The sequence below is a fragment of the Vigna umbellata genome, chromosome 5 (genome assembly GCF_029865625.1).
Source record: "Vigna umbellata cultivar VRB3 chromosome 5, Vumbellata_1.0, whole genome shotgun sequence".
NCBI classification, from domain to species: domain Eukaryota; kingdom Viridiplantae; phylum Streptophyta; class Magnoliopsida; order Fabales; family Fabaceae; genus Vigna; species Vigna umbellata.
The window spans coordinates 10901290-10913969 of NC_142169.1; the positions used below are offsets into that span (position 1 = coordinate 10901290).

The window sequence follows — 12680 nt, forward strand, 5'->3', positions numbered from 1 at the left end:
ATTTTGTGGTTTGCAGGTTTGGGCTTGGAGAAGGTGATGAAGGTGTGGTGGTTATAGGTTCTCGCGTTGAGTGGCGCGATTCTTACGACGGCAACAGCCTGAAGTGGGCTTTGCAGCGCGGTAGCGATGGTGATGGCACGAGGCAGTGGCGGTGGTGAGGTCGCACTTGGGTTCGCGATCTTGCAGGGAGAGGTTCGCTCTGCGATAGCGGCGGCATGGCGATTTAGGGTTTTGCTTGGTGTGGTGATTTCTGGTATGCAGGTTTGGTGATGGTGAAAATTGGTGGCGGAGCTTACGGGTTTGATGGGGTGTGAGATGGTGGTCGCGATAGCTTGCATGAGCTCGTGATGAATGGTGCCTTGTGGCGGCTTTGTAGCGCTGGTGGTGGTCTAATGAAGATATTTCATGGTGGCAACAACGCATGATGTTAGCAGCGTCGTAGCTATTGACGGCGGAGATTGTGGATGGTTCGACAGCTAAGGTTTGGTGCTTGATGGAAGTTAGGATTTCTGAAGATGGTGATGACGTGGCAGCCAAATTTAAACTGTAAAATCCAATCTGTAAAATCCACCTCAACCTCTCATTGACACGTTACCAATTTATACTGCCATATCATCAATTCATTAACACCGTTAGTGTTTTTTAACGGAAGGAATAACGTTAACACAAAATTTACTAAGTCAGGATCAAGTAGACACTTTCTTAAAATCAGTGACCAAATTGACAAAACCGAGCACAATTGGGAACAAAAGAGGTTATTAAGCCTAAAAATTAATATCCTAATTTAAAATTTATCTTTCATGTTGATCATTTGTAACAAAGTAGTCTAATAACATAATGAATTGAATGCATATCAATTGACACCATAATCTTAACTGGTGACCATTGATGCACTTTTTAGCATCAAATCTTTTATAATTTAATTAAAAAAATTAGTTAAAACATTATTTAATGAATTATTTATTACTAGGCTTAACCTAATTATACTTTTATTTGTTTATCTAATATATTTTTACCATACTCAATGGTTCACATCTTTTAAAAATTGATGTAAAGTACATTTGAAATACTTTTTTTTCTTCTTCTATTATCTAAAAATAAAACCGTGACGCTTCCAATATTATGAATTTGTTTAAAAACTAAAAAATTTCAACTTTTGTGTTTTTTTATATAAATAAAAACTTGATTATCACTTATATATCAAATGTTTCAGTATAATTTTTTGGGGCCGAGATATAAACCTTGTTGATGATGCTTTATTACTCTTGTACATCTGGGACCGTTGTCCTTCCTTCAATGAGAGTGGGGGTACTTGCGAAGATACTCCAATGCTAAAGTCAGATATGAGTAGTGAAACTTTAATTCTCTCAATCAGTGAATTTCTGACAAAGTGATCTCTTTAATCTTAGAGCAAAACCTACCTTTTTTTAGGTTCTCTTGTATTTAACCTAAAAAGTAAAATAAACTGATTACCTTAAAATCTGGTTAGTTGGTAAATCCGGTACTTGTCCGTAATCCACGTTAGTCTTGAGATTCGGTTAGTTGGCTCCGTAACCTGCGTTATTACGGTTAGATATTTTTTGACTACTTTCTTTAACTGGATTATTGGTCCAATTATTTAAGTTTTTGGGCTAATTGGCCCAACCTCGTTTAACGTAATTGAGCGTCTGTCAACCCCGTTTAACGTAGTTGAGCGTTCGCTGATTCTGGCTGATTCTGAGTATCATAATGTCGCTTGACTTTTGTCGAACGTTTTTCTTGCTTTCAACTATAGGATAGTTGACGAGCGTTCGGTATAATTGGAAGATGGTGAGTCGTTTCTATAGTGGATAGAGCAATCGGTCGATCGACTGTGGCTGACAACTGCTTGGTTTAGATATCACACTATACATCAAATAAATTCGAAAACTTTCACTGAATTTTGTATTTTTCAAAAAAATGTGTTTTTAAAGTATTATAAGTAATCTATAAGAGAAACATAACTTAAATATTTTTCAAACAAATCACAATAATCCTTATCTTCCTTTAAGGGTTTAAAAAGAATAGAAAAAGACGTTGAAATATCTTGGAAAAGACCATTATTTTATTATAAATCTACTTCTCAACTTATATTGAAAAAAGAAAACCAGGAAATATATATTTTTTTCATAATTATACATTTGTTTAAACTAAAAATTATGAGTACCAAAAAGGGTTTGAAAGACAAAAAGAGAAAAGAACGTGGGATTCACGACGTAAAATTTGCGGACAAGAAAACAGAGACGAGGAGAAAAAGACTTGCTCGGTGACAAATATACCAATACCATATTATTTCGTTGATATATATGATGCTCTATTAATATTTAACGCTACATAACCTTATTCTCTTTTCTTAATCCAGTATTTGACCTTAAAACAACTAAACATTTCTATTTAATTTCATCATGAATGATTTAGTTAATTAATGTATAAAAAAGATAAAATACCATATTGGAAAATTAAGTATAGAATCAAATATTTTCTAAAGTCTAGAGATTCAACTTAAAAATTGTAAATAAAAACTGAAACACTGTCTTTGGCTAAAGAGTATTTTTGTCCCTAAAAAAATTACAAAGTCTACATCTTGTTTGTCATAACTTGTCCTATGTTCTGATACTGGCCTTTTCTTTTATAAATTTAATTTTTATTATTACATCATCGGTAACGCATCATCATATATTTAATAAAAAAATTAAATATTAAAAAATTTAAAAATAGTATGAAATTATATAAATAGTTAATATGATAAAAACAAAATACAAACTAATATTTTTATAAAGATCAAATATAAAATTTGGAGACATTGTGACTAAAATTAAGAATTTTCTTATTTTATTTTTATTTATTTATTCCAATTATTTTGTTTTCGGGCATCTAATGATCCAATCAGCCATGGCCATTACATTATATATCAGAAAAAAAAGATTAAAGAAAAAGAAAAAGCGAGCTTGAAGTTGACGTAAGGAGATTTCAAAATTGGAAAGTCCAAAGGATATATATATATATATATATATATATATATATATGGTTTGGTTGGATAGTTGCTTAAAGTAATTTAAAATATAGTGTATAAAGATTTTCAATTAAATTTTTGCTTTAAAATTTTTCCACTCAATTTTACTACCGTAAACTCATCGCAGACTCCGATTTTCAAGCACAAGACATCCATCGAGAGAGATTCGCTAAACCCACAATTCCACCCCCTCCGATAGCCAGAAATTAAAACGGGGTACAAACAAAGAAACAAAACCACACGCCGTTAAACCAAAATACAGAGAATAGCAAGTAGAAGATTTGGAACTTCATAATAACGGAATCTTTGGAGCGAGCGAGCGAGTGAATGATTTTCGATTTCTTTCCCTTATGTAATGCATCAGAAGAAATCAGAGGTTCAGATCGGAAAAGAAAGCGTAGGCGTCTCTTCCGATTTCAATCCTTCGCCGCCCCTGCAATACCAGAAACACCCTCACCATCGTCACCAATTCTATCCTCAAATCGAAATCGACATCTCCCCACCGCAACAGCGCACCGGACCGCCGCAGGGGACCCCTCCGCCCTCGCTATCAAAGCAGAAGCATCTCCATCCGCACGCCCAGCCGCCTCTCTTCAAGTCACACAACGCCGCCTTCTTTTCCGTAACGGTCGCCGCCAAAAGCGCCGCCTTCCGCGCTCTGCGTCGCGTGAGGCGGCAGCGCGCGTTGCTCCTACTCGCCGTGCCGCTCCTCTACCTCTACTTCCTTGTCTCGCGGTCCTTCCTCCTCGACCTCCTTTCCGCGATCGCCTTCTCCGCCGCGCTTGTGTTCTCTCTCAACCTCGCGTTCCCGCTGCCGCTCCGCTCTATTCGCCTCAAGTCGCCGTCTGCGGTGGTCGCCCGCCCCGCGCCGCAGCTGCCGGTGTTCTGGACGATTGGGTCGCGGCCCAAGTCGGAGAAGCGCGTGGCGTCGGGGTGCTGGGTGCAGGTCTTCGGAAACGGCGACGTTTACGAGGGGGAGTTTCACCGAGGGAAGTGTTCCGGCAGCGGGGTGTATTATTATAGTAGGAGTGGGAGGTACGAAGGGGATTGGGTTGATGGAAAATACGATGGCTATGGGGTGGAGACTTGGGCGCGTGGGAGTCGCTACCGGGGGTGTTACCGGCAGGGTTTGAGACACGGGTTTGGGGTGTATAGGTTTTACACCGGGGATGTGTACGCCGGCGAGTGGTCTAATGGACAAAGCCACGGGTGTGGGGTTCACACATGCGAGGATGGGAGTAGATACGTTGGAGAGTTCAAGTGGGGTGTCAAGCATGGCCTTGGTCATTACCATTTCAGGTTGGTTTCTATTTTGTTGTGGTTTTTTGTCCATGCTTGCTTCAATAACTGTTATTGGGTTGTGTAACAATTAATTAAAGTTTAGGATTGTTCTAAGCTAACTTTGGAACGAGTAGTGAACTTGGGGATAGGTTTTGTTTTCTATGTATATGTCTGTGTGTGTGTTTCCGTGGTTACGCGTCCGTGTTGGAATGATACTGTGTATCTTTGATTGCTGTTGGAGGGAGGTTCTGTTACTGAGTGTGAGCATCAGTATTACATTTTATGTTCCGTCAGCTTTTTTCACGAGCTAGAATGGTGGGTGGTATTGCAGGTTCTTGTTAGTAGAATTCAGTTGTTATATATTTGCTGTTTGCTAGGTTAGTGGGGTTTGAGAGCTGTTGAATATAATTCTTTGTGTTTCTTAGAGGTTCACTTGTGTTGATAAGGAATGGAACGTGCAAGAATTCAACATAGGTTTTTGGGGTTTTGGTTTTGAAAGTATACCTCTCAGATTAGAAAATATCCTGGTTTCCCTTCTGTAACTCAGTGCACCCGTTGATAATAATGGATTAGCTGGATATGTCGTACTCTATTATGAAGCCAATTTTTATGGATATTCATTTTTAACACATCTTCAGCCTTCAGAAAAATTGGATCGCTTCAATTCCAAGCTGTTAGGTTTTTGCATGAGTATGCAGTGATTGTGTTTTCTAGTTGTTAAGAATTAAGAAAAACACAACTAAGAAAATTGAGAAACCAATTAAGATTTAGTTTAAGATAAACTATAACCTTGTATATGATCTCTTTCTTTGCATATTTAGAACGGTTTATCACCAAAAATGAACATGGTATTTGATGTGTGGTTGTGTTTTTGTTTCAAACTTTACTACTGTTTTACCACTACCAACAATTCACAGTCATAGTCTGAGACAATCCCCTTCTTTAGTTCTTGTCATGTTTACTTTTCCCAATCAGAGGGGATTGATTTCTTACTATTCTGTCATATAAAAGCTTTTGAACTCCCCTGTATTTGACAGGGGAGAGGGTTAGTTCTACAGTTGGGTGGGAGAGATAGTAGTGAGGTAGTATGAATAGTAGGGGAAGCTTTAGCTTTGGAGTCAATTGGGAGGGGAGCATTAGGACATTCATATTTCAGGAAGCTGTTGGGTATAATTTTTTGTATCCCATCTTTTTCATCTTCCCTCTTGATTCTACGGTCATGATGTTTCAGAATCAAGGAGAATAGGGCTGGCCCTAAAAGTTCAATTTTCATTTTTTTTTCTTCTTTGGTCTTGTTTCTATCAACGAGTATCAGTTGAGACTAAAAGAGACTATATTTGAGTGTTTGAGAGAGCTTGAACACTCCTCTCATTTGTTCGCATATTTATATTGACAAAGTTTTGATACCATGAGTATAGGGAATAGCAAAGATCAACTTGATTCAGGTACAATAATAGGTACAACATATAACGATTTGCCAATACAACTACTACCTATTCTAACACTCTTCCTGAAGTTGGAGCATACAAATTGTATCTACCAAGCTTGGGACCAATAAATTTAATTTGAGTTCCTCTTAAGGATCTTGCTAACACAATGACAAGTTGATAATTGGATTTGACAAGCTTACAAATTTCCATGGGCAACAACATTTTCCGAACAAAGTAACGGTTAATCTCTATGTGTTTAGTTCTCTCATGGAGTATTGGATTGGAAGCAATGTAGAGAGCAACCTGGTTTTTCAACTTCAGCTATTGATTGGGAAACTACATTTTGTTTCTTACTTTTCCAAGAAATAATATTTCCTCCAATGAAAACACAATATCCTATAGTAGAGTTTGATAGTAAAGGATCTTGCCTAGTCAAAATCACAATATCCAGATATTTGAGTATTTTCTTTATCTTCAAATAATAGACCTTGTTCAAGAGCCTTTTTGAGGTATCCTAGGATACAAATGACAATATTCCAATGGTCAATACAAGTAGCTTATATGATTTAACTAACAACACTAACCGCAAAAGATAGATAAGGTTTAGTAATAGTAAGATAAATAAGTTTTTCAACCAGTCTTCTATTTCTTTTTGGATCAAAGAAAGTTTTACCTTGTTTTGTCATTCATTTTTTATTTAGGTTTGTAGGACTATCCACTGGTCTACAGTCAATCATACTTGCCTCTTTTAGGATATTAAAAACATATTTCCTTTGAGAGATTACAACACCTTCTTTTGACTGAGCTACTTTAATACCCAAGAAGTAGTTGAGGCATCCAAGATTCTTGATTTGAAAATGTTTAGAAAAAATGTTCCTTTAGCTTAGATATTCAGGTAGCATCATTCGTTGTAATGACTATATCATCAGCACACTATTAAGTAGACACGTTTTCTAGGGTAGGTATGATGATAAAAAACTGAATGACCTGCTTCATTATGTTTCGGCCCAAAGGTTTGAACAATATTGCTAAATTTTTGAAACCATGTACGTGGTTATTACCTGAGATCATGGAGAAAAAGCAATTGAGGGGAACTTTTGGTCTCGGAGCAGAGGTTGAAATGGATCTTCAATACTCAGATTTACTGGAGTTGTGCGTGTGTCAAACATTAGTCTGTATTTATTCTTTTCCGTCTTTCTTCTGATTCTGCTATCATTTTGATTCAAATTCAGGGAGAAGAGTGATAGTCAATAAACTCCATCCTTTGTTTATGTATTTTTACCCTTTTTTGGTTACAGTTTGTCTGTTCTCTGATGATTGGACTTTTTGGTAGATACTGTGTCGAAACATTTCATAATATGCCCACTGCATTTTCCTCTCTAAATCTAACAGTGTGGTTAGTATCAATTTGTTTGATCCCTGGCATGCAACAATCGGTGCTTCATCATGTTAAGCATCAGTGTGTTTTTGTGTATAACGAAGCATTTCTGAAAAATAATTTTTATGCCTTATTGTGAACATTGTGTATGGGATTGTCTTTCTTTTTCTCTGCTTACCATCAAAAGTTATTTCTTGCATTTCTTTGGAATTAATTACATCTGTTTAATTAGAAATGGTGATACATATGTGGGTGAATACTTTGCGGATAAGATGCATGGTTTTGGGATATATCATTTTGCAAATGGCCATCTATATGAAGGAGCCTGGCATGAAGGTAGAAGACAAGGACTTGGCATGTATACATTTAGAAATGGTGAAACCCAATCCGGTCACTGGCAAAATGGACTTCTTGACATTCCAAGCACTCAAAGCACTACTTATCCAGTTTCTCCTGTTGGTCTATCTCATTCCAAAGTCCTCAATGCAGTGCAGGTACATTCTATATGTCTCTGAGTTATTTCTGAGGTTCTTGTTAAATGTTTCTTTACAGTTATATATATAAAAGGGTGAATAGTGTTGAATATTTTATCTCATTGTTCATATAGGGTCCTAGGTAGTATGTCATTTCTGGTTGCCATGGAAAACTATATTCGAAAGATCAGGATGATGTCCCAGTCTATCCTTGTACTAACTTAGCTTGGGTAGTATTCAAGCTAAAATATGTTTTTCATTCAAGCATGGCCAATTTTCGCCTTTAGTACTGTAACAAAAAAATGGATCCGCCACCATACAACCACTATCGGTCCGTTTGGGTTTTAGTCGCAATTGTTAATTGTGATGTTAAACGCTGATGTGGATATTGTTAAGTGAAAAATATTGGTGTGTATTAATTTATTATGCTTTTTTCATACGACTAGTATTCTCGATTATCATTTTTAGTATAATTAAAAGACTTGACCAGTCTTGATGCAGCACAGAGAAAATAGCTGACTTGTTAGTTACTTACATGTACAACCAGTTAAATACAAAAACATAGTTATATTCAGTTAAATCTATGAGCAGCCATTCATTTATAAATTTTAACCTTCTGTTGGACCATGATCACCTAGATAGGGGAAGGGAGGTGAGTGGATTGACTATCCTTTGAACATAATGTCTACTCGCAGACAAGTGTAGTTAGAGGCGTTATGTTCATGAGCATTTTTGTCGCCAGATAAGGAAATATCGGGGAGATTTTTGTGAAAGTCAAGAGTTGCTTGCCACCCTTTTGAGAGCTCGAAGAACTCGAGAGGTTGTATAGGGGTTCTCTAGATTCTAGAATTTGGATAAGCTCTAGGGCTCAATGAAAAAAAAATTGCAAACCCTTCAATTTGGACAACTCCAAAGCTGTATCCCTAAGTTCCTTGAGCTCTTAATGGTGGCAAACACCTCTTCTTCCACAAAAACACCTTCTTAGCTAGACTGGGCTTGACCTGGACAAGTTGACCAAAGACATTTCTCTGTTCAATGATGAAATTATACTTGTTAGGGGTGGGTCCACAAACCTTGCGAATAACGAACTCACGTTTGAAAAACCATTATGACCATCAGGAAAATTGAGTCTAGTCTGCAAAACCTGCGGGCTTAACGGATTTAATGCTTGGTTCACAGACTTACTGTGGATTTTACCAAGTATTTATCAAGGATCTTAAATTTTAATTAAGGTTGTTTAAATTTTGATGCTATAAATATTGATATGTTTGTTATAAATGTTAGTAACATGATATATTTCACAAATTGGACTTCGCGGATTGGGCCTTAAACAGGTCAAACTGGTCTGCTTACCTACTTGTTGCATTAAGACCAGTCAATGTCTGTTACGGCAGTGATATACATACTTACGTGAAAAAACATGTAATAGGTTAACACGTCACAAGTAACATATGTGACTAAAATTATCGATACATGTATGAAAAACATATTTGCCCTTGTTATTATTTGATTCATTCGATTTTGTGCGTTGTCCTTTTAATTTTTGTTGTAAAATTACTTCATTTTGGGTGAGATTAGCTCAACCTTGTAAATGGAAAGAGAAAAAACGAATTGCAGACAGTTAGATACATTACAACACCATGAGCTAATTTTCATTATAAATTGTTTTTATTGGTTTCACAAATAGGATGCAAGACGAGCAGCAGCGAAAGCATATGAAGTGGCAAAGGTAGATGAAGGGGTAAACCGAGCTGTAGCAGCTTCTAATAGAGCAGCCAATGCAGCCAGAGTAGCTGCTGTGAAAGCTGCACAAAAGCGGATGCATCAGGTTAACAATGAAAGCTTCGCAATTCCTGTTATGTAAGAGTATCTCAGCTGCTTTTGTATTAAAAGAGAAGGTTGAGATTGTAGAAGAAAGCAGATTCCCTAGGTGGCTACATTAGTTTAAACAGCTTCATCCCCATTGCAATAATTGCTTTGGCATTTTGCTTTCTTTGATTTGATCTTTTGATTATTGGCTGAAAGAAAGCAGATTTGTTATCTATATCGGCTGCGGTCATTGTATAGAGGGAGGAAGGGTGATGGCATCCATATGGTAAAACTATTTTATAGATAACTTTTCATTTTTTTCCACTTTTTGTAAATTTACAGTGCTGGTGTGCAGGTGAAACCTACAACCGGCTCTTGTTGTATAATTGCTTGGTAAAATAACCAGAGGAGAAATATATACAATAAAGAGTTAATTTCTTTCCCTTGCTTGAAAGTTGTTTCGGTTAGATTCTGGGATGACGTGTGAGCTGAACAGTTTACCAATCTTAATAAGCTAAATGGTACATATAAACAGTTGAGTACTTTTTTATGAATAAATTTTTCACTGATCTGGAAAACTGGATGTTTTTGTTTATTGATTCTTTTTGGGTGCCTTGAAGAACCTGCGTTTTAAATGTGAACGTTTTCAGAATGTGCCCAAAGGGTGTGCGACGAGAGTTAGATGAAATTTTATCAAAATACACCAATTCTATTTTATCGATTCGGAAAATTTAGCAAATTTGGTGCCTGTTGGTTAGATCTTACTTTGCGTAGAAAATAATGGAAATCAGATTTCATTTTACTGCTAGTACATTCATTAAATGAATTCGTAATCCTGCAGTTAATTAGTAAGTTTTAAAATATTTATTTTTGAATCACAATAAAATATACCGAAAGTATGGAAAAAGTCCTTAAATATGATTGGTTTCCTATTGTAGGTACCTCTTGGTGAAATAAGAAATTCAGATTTTTTTAGTAAAAGATTATTAAACGTGGTTCACCAAGCTATCTCAACTATAAGAAAAAAAAGTTAAATATGTTTTTAATTTTTAATTTTAATGTAAAATTAAAATTTGTTCTTATCTCAAACTTTACTATAATTTAATATTCTAATTTAACTTACTCTTTGACATGATATAATAATAATAAGAGTAAGCAGTTGATAATAAGCGGTAAATTACAGTGGAAATTTTTTTTTCACTAGTGTGCCTTCACACAAACCAACTATATTTTCTCTTTATATTTTGATTTCATATTTGTTTCTTCTCCTATTAAAAATTAAGTTACATCAAGTTTAAATTGTTGAAATAAGAAACATTATGAATCGATCAAAATTTAAAATAGTTTGGAGATAACTCTAAAATTTTAACTTGAAAATACTATTTTAAGGTAAGAGAAGTTAGAAATATTTTCTAGTGCACGTTTAGGTTTATTCGATATGTTCATATATGTTTGATGTATTATGCTTTCATATATCTTTTTCTCTTAGTTAGTATTGTATGAATTATTGTAGTGCAGATTGATTCTTGGTATAGACTTTGATCTTATTTATTTATATTGTATAATATTTTAATCATCCGAGGTTGAGTTATCTTGATAAAAACTGTGACAGTAACACATATTTTTAAGTAATCATGTTGATACGATCCTATCTAGGAAAAAAGTATAATCTTTTCTGAATTTGAACTGTCAAGGACACAACAAAATTAAATTAGAGAAGAGTAAGAGAGATGAGAACACCACAATACAACAGATTGATAAGTCAAGTTAAGATTTGTCACAAAGATGTTAATCTTTGATAAGAATTAGAGTTATAATCCAAAAACCAAGAGAATCCCCTCTAAAAAATGTAAATGCATATATTATGACTCAAAAAATATCTACATATGTATTTAATACCCATATATATAGGCACAAATTTTTAAGTCCAGAAATATTGGCTCCAAAAATAACTTGAAAATTTAAAAACAAAAATAAATGGTTTTGCAATTAAAATAAAATTACAATTTATTTAATTTTCTAAATTATTCTTTAGTTGTGCTCATGATTTTCATATTCTTTAAATTCATTTCTTCATGAAACATTATACGATTCAAGGAGACATGTTTTGATCTTTGACCTTTTCATAGATCCTTTAAATTGTAAATGTTCTTCTTTAAGTTCTTCTCATATATTCAGGATATAGTCCTTTATCATACCATTTTTCTTGAAGAGAATTTGTCCTTAAATTCGTACCATTGGAAGATTCTTTATCACCTATTGTGTTATTGAAATGAGATATTAAATATTAGAATGTGTATAATCTTGATAAAATCCTTTTCTTTTTTACTTTTGACTGTTGGATGGAACTAAAACTTTTACACATAGTCTATAATATATATTTCTTCAATCTAACGAGTGTGATTAATCATTAGAAGTATGTGGTTACAAAAATAACTTTCATAAGTTTGAGAGAAGTCTAAAGGTCACTTTATTTTTGTTTGTTTGGAATTGTCTCAGTAAAACTCTTGTTTCTACTTTGTTAACCATTGGATTGACCTTAAACTTTTACACATGGTTTATAATACATATTTCTTTAACCTATCGAGATATTCCATTAGAGGTTTGTGTTTAGAGAAGTCAATTTCACAATTTTAGGGAGTTGAACATTATATTATTATGTTTTCTGAGTTGTTTCTGTAAAATCTATATTCTTAATTATTTAACTTTGCCTTGGCTTGGCTCACTGTGCCTTGGTTTAGCCTTTGGTCTACTTTGGTCCAACAGACGTGGTTCAATAACTAGGTCTAGGATATGGTGTTGACTAGGTCAACAATTTGTTTGGGCACAAATTTCTCTTTCTAAAGCTAAAAGAAACTTCTAATATTTTTTTATTATTCTTTTATGAATTTCCTATTATTTATTTTTCTAGAAAAAGGAAATCTTTTATTTCAACAAAATTTGCCATTAAAAACAATTTTTTAGCAAAGATTTCACAAAACACCTGTTTACACACAAAAACCATAAATCTATTCTAATTCTTGAAAATTGAAAACTAATTAAAACTAATAAAACACTTTTATCAAAGAAAAAGAGATAAAAATGGAGTGTTCGTAGTATGACAGTATGTGAGGACTTAAGACTATATAAGAATGTGATGAATGAACTAAGTGTGATATATTGTTCTTTGGCTACTTTCTTGTGACTGTACTTACTATCTTGGTAATGTTTATTGTAATGTTTAGTGTTTAATATGTGTGTGTGAAAGAATTTTAATGGTGGATAATGTTGAATGAGAT

At 34.6% G+C, this 12680-nt stretch overlaps 1 protein-coding gene across 1 annotated transcript; it reads left to right on the top strand.

Moving 5' to 3' along the window:
- Positions 1-3123: 3123 nt before the first annotated feature.
- Positions 3124-9845, top strand: LOC124827713 (uncharacterized). The gene is made up of 3 exons (XM_047300832.2): positions 3124-4330; positions 7353-7614; positions 9281-9845. Exons 1-3 carry the CDS (start codon positions 3387-3389, stop codon positions 9455-9457), a joined length of 1383 nt encoding a protein of 460 aa, XP_047156788.1. The 5' UTR covers positions 3124-3386; the 3' UTR covers positions 9458-9845.
- Positions 9846-12680: the final 2835 nt, after the last annotated feature.